The following is a 15,624-nucleotide window of genomic DNA, read 5'->3' as shown; positions in this document are numbered from 1 at the left end:
AATAGGTTGGCGTTAACTGCTGGTTTGTTTTCTGCTTTGACAAATTGTTTTCCTTACATTCTTTTAGTCTATCTAGTCTTTTGCAGGTACTTGTATCATGCAGTTATTTACTGTATGTTCCTAGACTAGACATAATACTCGTTTTTTGTTATGTTTTGCTTTGCAAGTTGGCAAACACAATGATTTTTGGCATTTGTATTTATTATAACCAATAGCGAAAAGATTAATACATTTTTGTTAAGTCTACTGATATAAGGGCTAATTCAGTATTGTTCGCTAATGTGAGAATTCCCAGCGGACTGCAAGGAGAAAGCAGCCTCCCAGACAGAAGCAAAACCTACCCTGTGTAAATCTGTGAATGAATTGCAAATGGGTCACAAACTGCCATCTACTCGCAAATCCATACGCAATTCCTGAACCGTCAAAAGGTGTTTGCAGTCTGTGCAATTGTGAGTAGCTCTGGTCCTTTCTCTAATCTGTGACTGAAAACCAGAGGAAGTGGACACTGACGATGGTACAGACCCTCCACATAAAACCATGGGCACAACTGCGTTTTTTCGGACACATTCAGAAAATGGAAGGTTTTTGGGAGCCTGGTGGCATTGGTGCTTGCATCTGGAGAAGCGAAACATGTTGGATGAAGTGTGAGCCCCAGCAAGAAAAGTACCCCTTCTCTTGTAGACTGCTGACGAGGACCCGGCAAACACAGCAAACCACTAGGCGCCCGTGGGTACTGTCATGCGGACCGATGCTGACCGCCTACAAGTCACTAAAGGCAGGGAGAGTGTCCGACCAACTCCAGGACTACATAGCACTGGTGCACTCCACATCAAAGGCCCCCAAAAGGGCTGTAAACTTATTGCTTCTAATTATATTTTATTTTTAATTATTTGTGTATTCATTTTTATTTTTTTCTTGTTTTATTTTCAACTTTCATCTACACTTGTCTTATCCATTTAATTTCTTGCATTTGTTCGTCCCTTGTCAGAATCCCCCAGCGCAGTGTTTATATATTTTGCTTAGCAAAATTATCTTTATCCATCTCTCTACTCCTGCTGTCTTCTTTCATCTTGCACAGAAGGTTAGCCGTTCACGGCTACCGGCTCTATCCAGCACTGTCCGGCAATCATCGAATCATGTTCCCAGATCTTAGCATTGCCATGCCCGATGCCATTACTGCCAACAGCACCACATTTGTCTATGCACAGGAAACACTGCTAACATCATAACTAGTGTATCACTGCCCCTATATGGCACTGTCTGCAAATGGTTATTAAACAAGTCTTAGGAGAACTGGAGGTAAGTGCAATGCTGCAGTCATTACAGAAGAGAGAACTCATGTATATGTTTGGTGTATAGGTTACAGGTCTGGTGCATTATTTTTGTGGGAGCAGAGGTGTCTCTTTGGCACCCAGAGCAAGCTCATGTCATGGTGCCCCCCATTTACACAAACACACATTGTCCAGGACAGGGGAAAAAACACACACACAATATAGAAGACTGACCTCACATCTGTGCTGTAACAGATATCTGCAAAACTGATCATAGTTAATCCAGAATAGTGAGTCAAGTGGTTTGAAACTCGGTCCCAGCACCTTATCACCATCCTCAGCACCTTGGCCCCTAAGCACCTCATCACAATCCTCAGCATTCATCCTTAATATCTTCCACAGAGTCAGCCCCCATCACCTCCTCAGACACCGCCCCCATCACCTTCCTCAGCGGCAGCCCCCATCACCTTCCTCAGCGGCAGCCCCCATCACCCTCCTCAGCGGCAGCCCCCATCACCCTCCTCAGCGGCAGCCCCCATCACCCTCCTCAGCGGCAGCCCCCATCACCTTCCTCAGCGGCAGCCCCCATCACCCTCCTCAGCGGCAGCCCCCATCACCCTCCTCAGCGGCAGCCCCCATCACCTTCCTCAGCGGCAGCCCCCATCACCTTCCTCAGCGGCAGCCCCCATCACCTTCCTCAGCGGCAGCCCCCATCACCCTCCTCAGCGGCAGCCCCCATCACCCTCCTCAGCGGCAGCCCCCATCACCCTCCTCAGCGGCAGCCTGGAGCTCTGGCTCTCTACAGCCCTGTGTGAGAGTTCACAAGGCTGGTGTTCATGATGACATTGGTTAAAATATTTATACCTAGGACCTTATTCAGATCCATTCGGTTCACACAGAGGACCGATGTTGAGCGTCTGCAAAGTGCGTCCACCCACGGTGAACTTTCGGTTACACAGCGAACGGGGGCAGAGAAAGGTGGGGGGCACCGGCCAACACCATTAGCAAATAGCGATATTTTCTCAGTTCATTAGCAGATTTGCATGGGGGAGGTTTTCACTCTGTCTGGGTGGCCGCTATCTACTTGCATTCATTTGCAACATTTTCCAGATGAGTGACCAGGTCTGAAGCTTTGATAAATATTCCCCTAAATATTACTATATACAAAATTACTAAATATTAGTATAAACTAAATATTGCTAAAATACACTTTTTCCTTCTAACACTTTCCATGTGTTGCCATATATTATAATTTTATGCTATGTACACACGGTAAAGTTTAACATTTGATTTTGACTATATAGTCAAAATAAAAACATAGAATTTGATGCAGATAAGAACCACTTGGCCCATCTAGTCTGCCCCTTTTTTTAAACGTTACCTGAAAACATATTTGATCCTTATTTTTTTGTAAGGATATCAATATGCTTATCCCGAACATGTTTAAATTGTTCTACTGCGCGCTCCCGTTCAGCTGAGATTGAAAAGCCAAATAGACAGTACATCAATGACTATATATGGCAGATTGAATGTAGATAGTATGAATTTTATGTAAATAGCACATGAGTTAGACAAAGATTGCATAGCAATCGAAACTTATTTTGTGTACACACAGTGAGATTCCTTTGCTATTCGACTTGCTATGCAATCTTTGCTAACTCATGTGCTATTTACATACAATTTATGCTATCTGCATTAGATTTCCACTATGTAGTCATTGCTGCCCTGTCTAATACTACTTTCAGACCGCAAATGCCGTGTCGCACACGGGATTAGGACACGGGTCCCATCCCCAGAGCAACACGGCAATGCGGTCTGAAAGTTCCGACACCGACACGGCATATTGCCGAGTCGGTGACGTCACATGGGGCGGTGCTGGGCTGCGGCGCGTCATCGGGGGCTCGGGAGGAGGCAGTACTTGGAGCTGACAGTGCTGCCTCCTCCATACTGTGAACGGGACACGGGTCGCTCGACCCAGGCACCCGTTCACACCGCAGTTGACACGGGTCATAGCCGTGTTCAACCCTGGTCAATACCAGGGTTGAATAGCCGTGTTGCTCGACCCGTGGTGCCCTTTTCAGACCGCACCGTGACCCGTGTTTAGGCCCCGCGAACACGGCAATATGCCGTGTTCGGAGTGCGGTCTGAAAGCGGTATAACTGGGTTTCGATTCGTGCTGTCCTGGGAGCACACATCGGGATCACAAGGTAAAAAACCTTTGCGATCTGCATGCGATCCCAATGCATTTATGACTATATAGTCAAAATCTCATGCTGGATTGTACCGTGTTTACACACCATAAGTCGAATAGCAAAAGGAATCTCACCGTCTGTACATCCTATTAAAAGCAACTTGTTTTAGCATTTATTTAAAGAAATCCTACATTTGTTTGTGAAAACACAAATACAACTGCATGACTATAGATGTTCAAATATCATTTCATAATTTGCACCAAAAGATTATAGTTATAGTTATACCACTTTCACATTGCAAAATGCAGGGTCGGACCAGGACTTTGAAAAGTTACTGTCCCGGTTCGACCCTGCATTTTGCTCTGTTCAGATCCCTACAGTGGCCAATATTGCTGGTTCCCTGACATCATGCGGAGACGGGGCCTCATCGGGAGTGGGGGAGGAAGCAGCGCTTGGAGCTGGAGCTGCTCCAAGCACTGCCTCCTCCATCAGTGTGACTGGGTCGCTCGACCAGGTTAACCCATTCACATTGCACAGCAACCCAGTAACGCACTGATAAGAACCCTTCTTTTTTACCGGTTCGTAATGCCAGGTTGTTGCCAGTTTGCTGGACCTGGTAAGCCCTTTTAGATCGCACCAATTACCGGCATGAACCCAGTAATTAGGTGCGATCTGAAAGGGGTATTAATGTTAAACAACAGAAGTCATATTTAGTTTGTTTAACTGTTTTGCAACTGAATCAGAGATATATAGTTCTTGAACTCTGATATAATATTTCCAATACATTTTCTGGGAGAGAGTCTTTTGGGGAGATTCACACTTACCGACTTTCCGGCTGCCCAAGGCATTAAGGGTGGCAAGTGGCGTGGCTGCACAACGAGTAGGCGTGCAGGGGCCTGGATTCATGATTGTGTAAATGTGGCCCCAGCCCCCACTAATCAATGCCACATTACTTGCTAGTAAAGTGGGAGACCAGGCATACGATGATGCAAATTGCATCCTCAGCCTCCCCAGATTGTCTAAAGACAGCTGCTTTTACTGCCAGCTCTAGGAGACTTGCTTAACCTTCCAGGAGCTGCACCCAATTTCCGCGGTCAATCCGGGAGAGTAGAGAGTAGTAGAGAGTATGGTGAGATTCAGTTAAAGGTATAATGCTGCCCATACATGGAGCGATGTGCGGGTGTGATGCGCACTCCTGTGCACATCACATCACACAGCAAATAAAGTATGTGCAGCCTGTAGTTTTTAAACTAGATTGCATCGCATCTAGTTTAAAAACAGCACGCAACTTTAGCACATCGCATGGATTTTGAACTAGATGCGATGCAATCCAGTTCAAAAAGCACGGAGCTTATCGCACTGTAATCGCACTGTGCCACCTTAAACCACAGGTTTTATCCATGAGATATTGCTGGTATCAAACATCACTTATTTATGCTGACAAAATTATAAGGGGCATATGTATTAATAATCAGAGAACTGTCTGTAGTTAGCTTGATAAGTTTGTCGCGCTTATTATGGTCTGCTGTAGCCGCACATAGTGGTTAAACTCGACCAAACTAATGGGCTATATGTGAAAAGTCGTGAAAAGAGAGGTGTATTTTTCGGCTTTAAGGCCTACTGGAGTGTTATGTCAAGCTGCTCCTTCTGGGGGTGTCAACTCCCTAAACAAGTATAAATGGATAGAAAGAGAGGTGGAGTGCTAAATGAAATTAGATCAATTGGGTAATTACAGTAGTTAATAACAATTTATTAATGGAAAATATTAGACAATTAATATATATAAAAATTATATATGCACATTAACGTATAAATTACAGATAATCATAAGTGTATTTTACAATATTAAGCTGAAAATTAGTTGGACATTTAGAGGTTGTATACTTAGTTTTGTGGAGTCCCGCTTGTCCTTGTAAAGCTATAAGCAATATCATGTGCTCATTCCCCAATGAGGACCCATGTATGGTGATGATTGAGGAATTCCACAAACCTTGCAATATTTTTAATGATTGCTGGAGGGTAATTGCAGGGCTCAATTAGGAGAGGTATCCACATGATGGTGCGATGGTTGTAATCCACAGTATGCAGGTGGTGGTATCCCAATAAAGTGCTAAAGTTTCCAATGGGGACCCAAGGGTAAGAGCTACTTGGATGCGGATTCCAGAAACAACCAATAATGTCCAAAAGAAACTGTTAAAAAGAGCAGGTGCCTCCTGACATGTTTTCTTTATCAAAGGTCAAATCACACTCTTTTTACATTTATGATCTAGTATTACGTTAATGTGCATACCGGTATATCATTTTCATATATATTAATTGTCTAATATTTTCCACTAATAAATTGATATTAACTACTGCAATTACCCAATTGATCTCATTTCATTCAGCGCTCCACCACTTTTTCTATCCATATATGTGAAAAGTCACTTTTGAGCTCTCAAACCGGTGACTTTTCGTGCATTTCAGGTCGTCACCCCAGAGTAGCAAGCTGAAAATGAGGATATCGTGCCTGTCAACAGAAACAATTGAATATCGCTGGTGGGCACACATGGAAGCGGGGATGGGCAGCAACAATTGAATACGGCCCAATGTATCCGCTCTATGCACTAAAGATAACTCACAGGAACAGAGGTAGCATTAACTTTTGTTCCTGTTAATTTCCTCCATGGCAGATTAGAGGAGTCTTTCACATGGTAATAAGGAACAGTAGCTCCAAAGAATCTCACACTGCGAATGATATAGTCGGAGGCTGTGGGATAGAGACTGTAAAATCCCTCTCTATAGGCAGAATGTGTTTCACACCATCAGAGGATAGCATACACATGGGGCCAAACAAAACTACTGTTTGTTACATAGGTGTCAAACCATAGTTCCCACTGATAATATTGGGGAATCGATCTGTGCTGCTTATCAGCTTTAATTGTGGATTTATGTGAAATATCTTGCATTAGGCTATTAGTACATAAGGGGCCAATTGATCATTGTATATTTGCAGCTTACTCATAATTGCAAATATTTAGCATTCCCATAATTGATCACAGAAGGAATGCAGCAGATATTTCTGACACCTGCTGCAATTCCCCCATTCCTGTTGGCAGCCGCAACACTCACATGTATCTATGGGGTTGAAATGCTTTCAAATTTACCAACCTATTCTGAAGATTTGCATCCGAAGCTACCTGCTGTAGCCTATGGGCTACACATCGCAATCTTAGCTAGGATTGGGTCCTCTAGGAACCCTTCTTAGCAATGGCAGCCATGCGGGACGGCACATGCACAGAACATGCTCTCTCTGCTGGTGCTTGTTAATACATTCTCTCGGTATAATGGCCTATGGCAATGCTATTCTGGATGCTAATAATATGCTCAGATCATATTTCAAATACAATTTTTTTTAAATGGGCCCCTAAGGGAGGTAATCAATGTCAGGTGCTATTTCTGAAATAGCGACCACCGCCTATTGAGTGCTACCGTACGTGGTCGAATTCACGACTGTTTCTCGGCATTCCGTGTCTGTTTTCACGCACACTTTTCAGCATCGATAGGCGGAACATTGAATTCTGCCTGTTGAGTAGAGTGAAAATGGGCCAGTATTCCGACTGTCGGAACTTCACATATTGAATACCGCCCTAAATCCAAGCATTAACTTTACAATGCAACTTTCTGGCCAATAAATGCATTACCACATAAGTGAAAAGCATCACTATATGGATACTATTGTTTACTAGATAGCCAAATGAGTGGACCACAATGTAAACATGACATCACACACGTGCAAACATTTGACAACCACTGCACAAGATGTGTAATTTTGAAAAAAAAAATCTATTCCCTTCAATGAACTCTGCAAAAGCAAGGCTATTATTTCAATTAATGATATATTTTAAAATAATTGCAATAGACTTTACATGCTCTACAGGTAGATGAGAGAGATGATGCTCTAGTTAGTGAGAAAAATATTATCCACAGAAGTGTACTATATGAATTCTAAATCAGAAACTTAATAGGGATATTACACATTTGGACAATATTTCCTTAATTTAATTTGTCCCACTCCTTGTTTGAGATAGCAGGAAGATGCTCCATTTGCTATACCTGGAGGAGAGGTGAAATCAAGAAAGCATTGTCTTCCCAGTAATGAAGACTACATGGAGCCAGAATTGGAAACATTGACTCCTGATATCTATGGTGAATAAAATAAAACTCAGAATTACTTACATTTTAGCCACATTACTTCCGTCTATAATGACATGTCTCAGACTGTCATTTCCTTTTTCATTTTTTAGGTTAAGCTTAAACGGTGTCTGCATGGCCTCATTAAATCTCTGTGCTCCTGTAACAACCGGGGGATTGTGTTCTTTCTTAGCGGTTCTGTCTACTGCTGTCTCCATGAACCCAGTGACCTGTTGGGTGCCACCATGAAATACATCCTCCACTGGATGGTTACCACTCAATGCTTTCTGTCGGACAACAGTGGGGTTTCCCAATTCACGATTAGAAGAATTTGTCTCAGGCCATTTTTGTAGATCAAGCTTCTGCTGGTACCATAAGTCTGTCTCTTGATGTTCTTTCCTTTGGACTTCTGTTGTCATCAAGCAATCTTCAGAATTATTTTTTTCATTGAGTTTCCTCAGGATTTGTGACACAGAACCATCCCCAATGTCCACAATTTCACTGGGTGAATAGCCACAGTTCTTGGCAGCTGATTTCATGACTTCCAAAAGGTAATTATCATCATCATCGTCATCACCATCATTTTGAGAAAGTGTAGGTGACATTCCTTTTAATTTTGAAGGTATGTTTACAAGGTCAATTTTATCTGGCTCATGGTTACATTGCTCCATATTAACTTTGTCAAGTATCTGAGAAGGTTCCTGGATCCCATTCTCTGACAGTACCTTAAGCACAACAGATTCCTGATAACCCATGGTTTTAAAAAAATCTAAAAGCATGTTGAATTCTTTTTGAGTTCCCAAAGAAAATTGGGCATGAGAACCTGGATCTCCTTCATCCCTCCCCATAATAGTATCCAGCAGTCCAGAAATTTGACGGAAATCATCATCATCATTTCTTACTGGTACCAGTTTTTCATTAAAAGTCAGATTTCCTTTAGGGTAGTTACTAGCATGGTCCTCATTTACCTCTTTTATGGGTCTTTGCTTTTTACTTTGTCTACTTAGATGCATGGATTGATTATTATGATCACAAACTAGTTCATGTGGTTCTGAAGCCCTCTCACGTAAAACTCCTTTACTGGGCCTTGACTTGGTTATATCTATTGGATGTGACAGCGTAGGTTGTTCAAGTCTCAGATGATTAGGGAATACTAAAGGTTCAGGAATGAAAGCCTGGCTGATCCTTGCATCACAAGCCAGTTGTTTAGAAGTCCTCTGTTGGGTCTTGGGTTGTATTATTTTCCCATCTTTGTCCTCCTCTACTAAAAACAGTAACTGTTCTTTGACAAAGGTTGGGAGAATAAGAAGATCCAGTGCATGAAGGTCATCATTTTCCTCCACCAGAGCCTTAAAACTCCTTTTGATGATAGCCTCTTGCTCCTCTGGCTTGGATATACACATATCTAAGAAAGCATGAATCCGGCTCTGGGCCATTACTACCCCCTCTGCTAGGCCAGATATTCTGATTAGTCCAGGAGTTTGAGGGGTCACACATGCTGAAGTGGCTCGAATTAGGCAGTCAAGAAACAGACCTTTTGCCCCTACGAATATACAGTGCAAGTCTCGAGGGTAATTAAAGTCTTCTATTACCTCTGGAGTACACAGGCCTTTAATATAATCCTGAGGTGAGAAACAGAAGAAACAATTTTATTATCCATGGCTAATGATATGATGTCAAATTCTTTTTTTGGTACTTGTTGTTTCCTAGCACGGCGCCCATATTTGCTACGTACGCAAATGTAGTCAAATCGCATCGCATAACGCATAGTACTAGCATGCGATGCAATGCGATTTTCACGTTCCCGCTCCCTGTGATGTGATAGGTGCTTACAATTGTAAGCATCTCTGGCATTGTTTTGCGTCATCCCCTGTATCCACGTCACCCCGAAGCGTGGCGAGCGGCGGCGGCTTGTGTCCTCTGACCTTTTCATACCCCCACTATGCACGTCGGCGTGGAGTTGATTTTATATAGTGTGGCGAGTGCAGCGAGCCCCCGAGCCCCGTGAGGGGACGCAGAATACATGTAAAGTAATCCGCGTCCTCTCGCCACGCTTCGGGCTCGCCACACTATATAAAATCAACTCCATGCCGATGTGGATAGTGGGGGCATGAAAAGGTCGGAGGACGCATTCCGCCGCCGCTCGCCACGCTTTGGGGTGGCGTGGATACAGGGGGTGATGCAAAACAATGCCAGAGGTGCTTACAATTGTAAGCACCCATCACATGTAATCACATCACATGTCATAGTAAGCACCCATCACATGTAATCACATCACATGTCATAGTAAGCACCCATCACATCTGATGGCATGGGTGCTTGTACAATGAAATATCGCATCACATTTGGTGCCATGCGATCCTATGCGATATTTCATTGTATAAGCACTCCTGTGCACTTAATATGGACATATGGACATCGCATCGCGATTTTCCTACGCAGAATAGCCCACTAAGCTATTTGCTTAGTGTGCGCCGTGCTAGGAAACAAGTACCTTTTTTCCCCACTATAAAAACATTTACCCCAAATGTCTCCCCAAACCCATATAAAAAAAAAAAATAATAATCCCAACTTACCTTGGCTTTAACTATGCTCTTTCTTTCACCTTGAAGTTGAATCCATATCTGCTGATGTTCAGAGGACTGCAAGAGTATCTGATCCTGATAAAGAACTCCTAAAATGTTCAAAGTAACGCCAAATAATCTTTCGATGTGCGGGTGCTGGTCCCGAAGAACTTTTTCCGAACCCTGAGGCATGGTAAACTCATCCATGCACTCATTCTCCTGTGCTGCCTTATACTCACCTACAGCCATCAGCATTTTAGGTAGATTAGCTTATACCTGCTATGAATGATTTGGGAATGAAATGACATAAAATTTAGTCCAGCGCTGACTTTCCAGGAGAGTGGGAGCTACTGAGTATAGGTGACCCCAAATCTTATGCTGTTGTACCCCTCTCACTTCCTCTATGACCCCTGCTGCTCTCTGGTAGGTGCATCAGGGAGATATCAGATGGATGTTAATTGGGCTAGATTTGAATTTTACCTTATTCTATTTTCTTCAATGCAATAATGTTTTCCACTTGCAGTCTTCTCTCTTCCTCATTCTGCTCTGCCCCAGCCCCTCCCTATACCCCGCCCCTTTGCCTAGTCTGCAGCAACACCTGAAGATCACTCTGTGGCCTCAGCCTGCCACATGCTGCTGCTGGTACTGTTGTTTACACGGATATGCCGCAATGTCTGCCACTGCCTACGCTGCATTGACGTCCCTTTAACTGGAAGAAGCAGCACATTACATACACGTAACACGCCTGTATTCCGCAATAACTCCAATAGTAATATTCCTGCAACAACAGTGTACCGGTGTTCAGCAGCGCTTCCTCACCCAGCATGCGTCACCCCTATTCTCATGACTTATGGGAAGTTCCTATTTGTGTGTCACTCTGAGGGGAATTCCATATTTTGCTCACAAGGGGAGGAGTAAATTGAATGGTGGTTTCATTCTGTAGCTGCGAGAGCTCGCGCATTCCTTTAGGTTTCGGTTCCCACTGCAGGAGCTGCGGCGCCATGTTGGCAGTGACTGACTGAAGAATTGTGATGAAAAAATCCCGTCCCATAACACCAGCAGAATTCCCGCTGTAAAATTAATATTATTGAAGATGTTAAATTTCTACAGGAGTGCTTTGAAACTTTGCATATTTCTGATTTAACACTATAGCGTTCGTTACTGTAACAGTAACTGCTAATCTAGTTCAAGTGATGTAATGTGTGTAATGATGATTAAGTCATATCTTTTCACTGCTTAATTCTGCACACAACAATTAGGACTCTTTATTAAAGCTGTGTGTTCCCAACAGTGCAGATTCGAAGGGGTATTTTGTAGTTTGGTCAACACACAAAAGGTCGACATGCATTGGATAGACCACTGAAGGTCGACACCTGAAATATGTTGGTCAAAAATAAATGGATACACTAGTAGGTCGACATGGCCCTTTTTTTCTCTGAGCCTACATGTGTCGATAGGCGGTATTTCATTCCCTATCATTGACTAAGGGGTGGAGGGATACTATGCCGAGCACAGCAAGGCACCATGCTCGAAGCATGTGAGTGCAGCGACACAGATATGCTGTACATGTCTACATTTGGGACAAAGAAAAGTGAAAACCCCATGTCGACCTTTTGGCTGTCAACCTAGCCATTGTCCATCTAATGCTTATGTCGACCTTCCATATGTCAACCTATTTCAGGTGTCGACCTAAGCCACTTCAAACCAATGCATGTCGACCCAATAACCCATAGCCCCTAGTCGCACTTGTCTACATGTAACTTACTTATTACCCCTTTCACACCAGCCTTAATTCCCGGGTTGAGTTCGGGAACAACCCAGTACTACCGCTGGTGTGAAAGGTACCCGGGACAAATTATTGGGCTAATTTGCTGGCAATCCAACCCTGCTAGGAAGAAGGATTGTTCCTGGGTTCAACCCGGGGACCTGGCTGGTGTGAATGGGGTAGGGTATACTTACCCGGGTTGCCGGTCCTCGGTGTCCGGCCGGGAATCCACACAGGCGGCGGGCGCAAATGACGGGACAGGCGGTGGATGATCATGACACAGCTCTCCGGCGGCAGTGAGGGTGCCGGAGAGCTGCATCATCTTCATCCGCCGCCTGTCCCGTCATTTGCGCCACCGCCTGTGTGGATCCCCAGCCTGCGCGGAGGACCAGCAACCGGGGTGAGTATTCTTACCATCTCCTGCCTACCTCCGCCGCCATCCCGCCTCCTCCCCGCCCCTTCACACACCAGAAAATGCAGGGACTTTTCTGGTGTGAAAGGTTCCCAACCCGGGAATGTCTCTGCTTGTCCCGGGTAATGTAATTCCCGGGTTTGTCCCTGCATTTCTGATGTGAAAGGGGTATTAGTAACTTAGTTATTTTGATTAAGAAAAAAAAAAAAAACATATGTAGTTAAAGCCTGGATAGCCTTAAAACCTGGACTGTTGAGGCCCCCATACACTGGGCAATGTACCTGCAATTTGTGATCTTCTCCTGTGATTGCAGCAATCAATCACATTAAAGGTGGCCATACACTAGGGCAATTTATCTGAGGCTTGAAATTGCATGAAATTTCCCTTGAACCTCCCAGAAGTCCTGCACATCAGATTCTGTACATGTGTGTTTATTTTGCAACAGATATATTGCATGCAATTTATCAACCTGCATACACTTGCACTAAACAATTTATCTGATTACAGGGTGCTGGCCTAAATACAGTATGGCTATTTAAAGCTATGTAGAAGAGGATAGTATAGTGGTTCCCAAACTTTTTTGAATCATGGCACCCTAGAGTATCTATACCCGCCATTACACTACTGACCCCTCCTCTATACCCGCCACTACACTACTGACCTCTCTATACCCGCCACTACACACACTACTAACCTCTCTATACCCGCCACTACACTACTGACCTCTATACCCGCCATTATACTACTGCCCCCTCCTCTATACCCGCCACTACACTACCGACCCCTCCTCTATACCCGCCACTACACTATTGACCCCTCCTCTATACCCGCCACTACACTATTGACCCCTCCTCTATACCCGCCACTACACTATTGACCCCTCCTCTATACCCACCACTACACTACTGACCCCTCTATACCCGCCACTACACACACTACTGACCCCTCTATACCCGCCACTACACTACTGACCTCTATACCCGCCATTATACTACTGCCCCCTCCTCTATACCCGCCACTACACTACCGACCCCTCTATACCCGCCACTACACTATTGACCCCTCCTCTATACCCGCCACTACACTACTGACCCCTCTATACCCGCCACTACACACACTACTGACCTCTCTATACCCGCCACTACACTACTGACCTCTTTACCCGCCATTATACTACTGCCCCCTCCTCTATACCCGCCACTACACTACCGACCCCTCTATACCCGCCACTACACTATTGACCCCTCTATACCCGCCACTACACTACTGACCCCTCCTCTATACCCGCCACTACACACACTACTGACCTCTCTATACCCGCCACTACACTACTGACCTCTATACCCGCCATTATACTACTGCCCCCTCCTCTATACCCGCCACTACACTATTGACCCCTCCTCTATACCCACCACTACACTACTGACCCCTCTATACCCGCCACTACACTACTGCCCTCTTCTCTATACCCGCCACTACACTACCGACCCCTCCTCTATACCCGCCACTACACTACTGACCCCTCTATAAACACTACGCTACTGTCCCCTCTTCTATACTCGCCACTACACTACTGACCCTTCTATACCCTAAACTACTATATACTGAAATGCCTCAGAGCTGAACAAAATTTTTTGACACTACGCTGAATTCCTTTGATGGAAGGGTGATGTTTTGAGAAATAGAGAGGAAAATGAAGAATAGAGCTACTCTGTTAGAATATGTTTTAGTAGTGGATTTAAATAAGAGCACTAGAAATGGGAATAAAAGATGATATAAAAGTATACAACAGAATGAATAAGTGCAGACATGAAAATATATAGTATTTGTGGTAAAGAAAATAGATGAATGGACAAATGGGATTTATTTTTTAGAATTAGGCTACACCCCTTTTTGGGAGCGCACAGCTCGGGTGCGCGCAATTTCTTCAGTGTAATATTCTGTATGGGAGAGCTACATTTTTTTTCTGTTCGCACTGGGACCCTAATTGTCTAGAAATAGCCCTGGTGCTGACTACATATTGGGGGTGGGGTTTATGTGTATGGGCAGCTGTGCCAACCATGTATGCGGGGGCAGTACTGTATCTATAAAGGGCTGTGCTTCATGGGGATGTGATGTCTATCTATGAAGGGCTGTGCTAAATACCACAGTAGAGATTAGTGGCCCTCGTTGAATTTTCTTTACGTGGCCTACACAGTCATAAAGGTTGAAGACCCGTGGTCTAAAGCGTTTATGGGGAATGTTCAATTTCAGGGTATAATAAATATATTTAATGAAACATATAAACATGGTAAACATTTGACATTTATTTCTTTAAAAAAACGCTGCTTGTATGATTTTCTTTTATAAGAGTGATCTTCACAGTCACACATAAAACCCCAACAGTAGTCAGCCATCATATTCCTGTCCCATCTACCCTGGTACCTTTCCTCCATCACTTTTAGGTCTTGGTGAAATCTCTCACCTTGCTCCTCACTATAGTCGCCTAAATTAACTGCGAATCAGTCCAAGTGACTGAAGAAAGTGTACTTTTATGCTCATATTTGCACCTAACTAAGGGGGTTATTCTAGTCCATTCTTTCTGACAAAATCCTTCTTAGATGGACAAAACCATGTGCACTGCGGGTGGGGCAGATGTAACTTGTGCAGAGAGAATTAGATTTGGGTGGGGTTTTTCTTCAAAGTGAGATCTATATTGAAGTGTAAAATAAAGCAGTCAGTATTTTCCCTGCACAGAAACAAAATAACTCACCCAAATCTAATTCTCTCTGCACATGTTACATCTGCCCCCCTGCAGTGCACATGATTTTGTCCATCTAAGAAGGATTTTGTCAGAAAGAATGAACTAGAATAAACCCCTAAGTAACTAAAAGTTCCAGATTAAGTAAGAACACAATGAAGATGTTTAAAGAATCAGGTTGGAAGCGGTCATTACTGACGCCCATTTTCAAAAACCACACCTAAAAGCCATGTTTCTGCCCCTATATGATAGCTTTCTGTACTCAAACTGCGCAAATATACATTATGTGTATGGACATTTTGCTATGTGAACACACATAATTTCTTGATTTGCATATACTTTGCTTAGCGATCCACGTTAAGCCCATCGTGTACTATCTTACAAATACATTTGCTTGAGAAATGTTTTACAACTGTGGATTCCAATCTAGAAATATGAATACTTTTATATTGCCCCTCACTTTTAATAATATTTATATTTCGAAGTAATAAAAAGGATGTGGACAAA

At 43.7% G+C, this 15,624-nt stretch overlaps 1 protein-coding gene across 1 annotated transcript in view; it reads right to left on the bottom strand.

The window, feature by feature from the left end:
• LOC146005716 (protein KHNYN-like) overlaps positions 1 to 11,114 on the bottom strand; it is a 32,904-nt gene extending 21,790 nt beyond the window's left edge. The window contains exons 1-2 of the mRNA XM_083145146.1: positions 10,213 to 11,114; positions 7,682 to 9,258 (exon numbers count right to left, since the gene is read on the bottom strand). Coding sequence (XP_083001272.1) covers positions 7,682 to 9,258; positions 10,213 to 10,455 — 1,820 coding nt within the window. The 5' untranslated portion in view covers positions 10,456 to 11,114. The remainder of the gene's footprint in view (positions 1 to 7,681; positions 9,259 to 10,212) is intronic.
• Between the last annotated feature and the right edge of the window lie 4,510 nt (positions 11,115 to 15,624).

Source organism: Crinia signifera, chromosome 1, assembly GCF_055691185.1.
Source record: "Crinia signifera chromosome 1, ASM5569118v1, whole genome shotgun sequence".
Lineage (NCBI taxonomy): Eukaryota > Metazoa > Chordata > Amphibia > Anura > Myobatrachidae > Crinia > Crinia signifera.
Note: the sequence above shows the minus strand (reverse complement) of the source record. Positions and strands in the feature narration are given on the sequence as shown.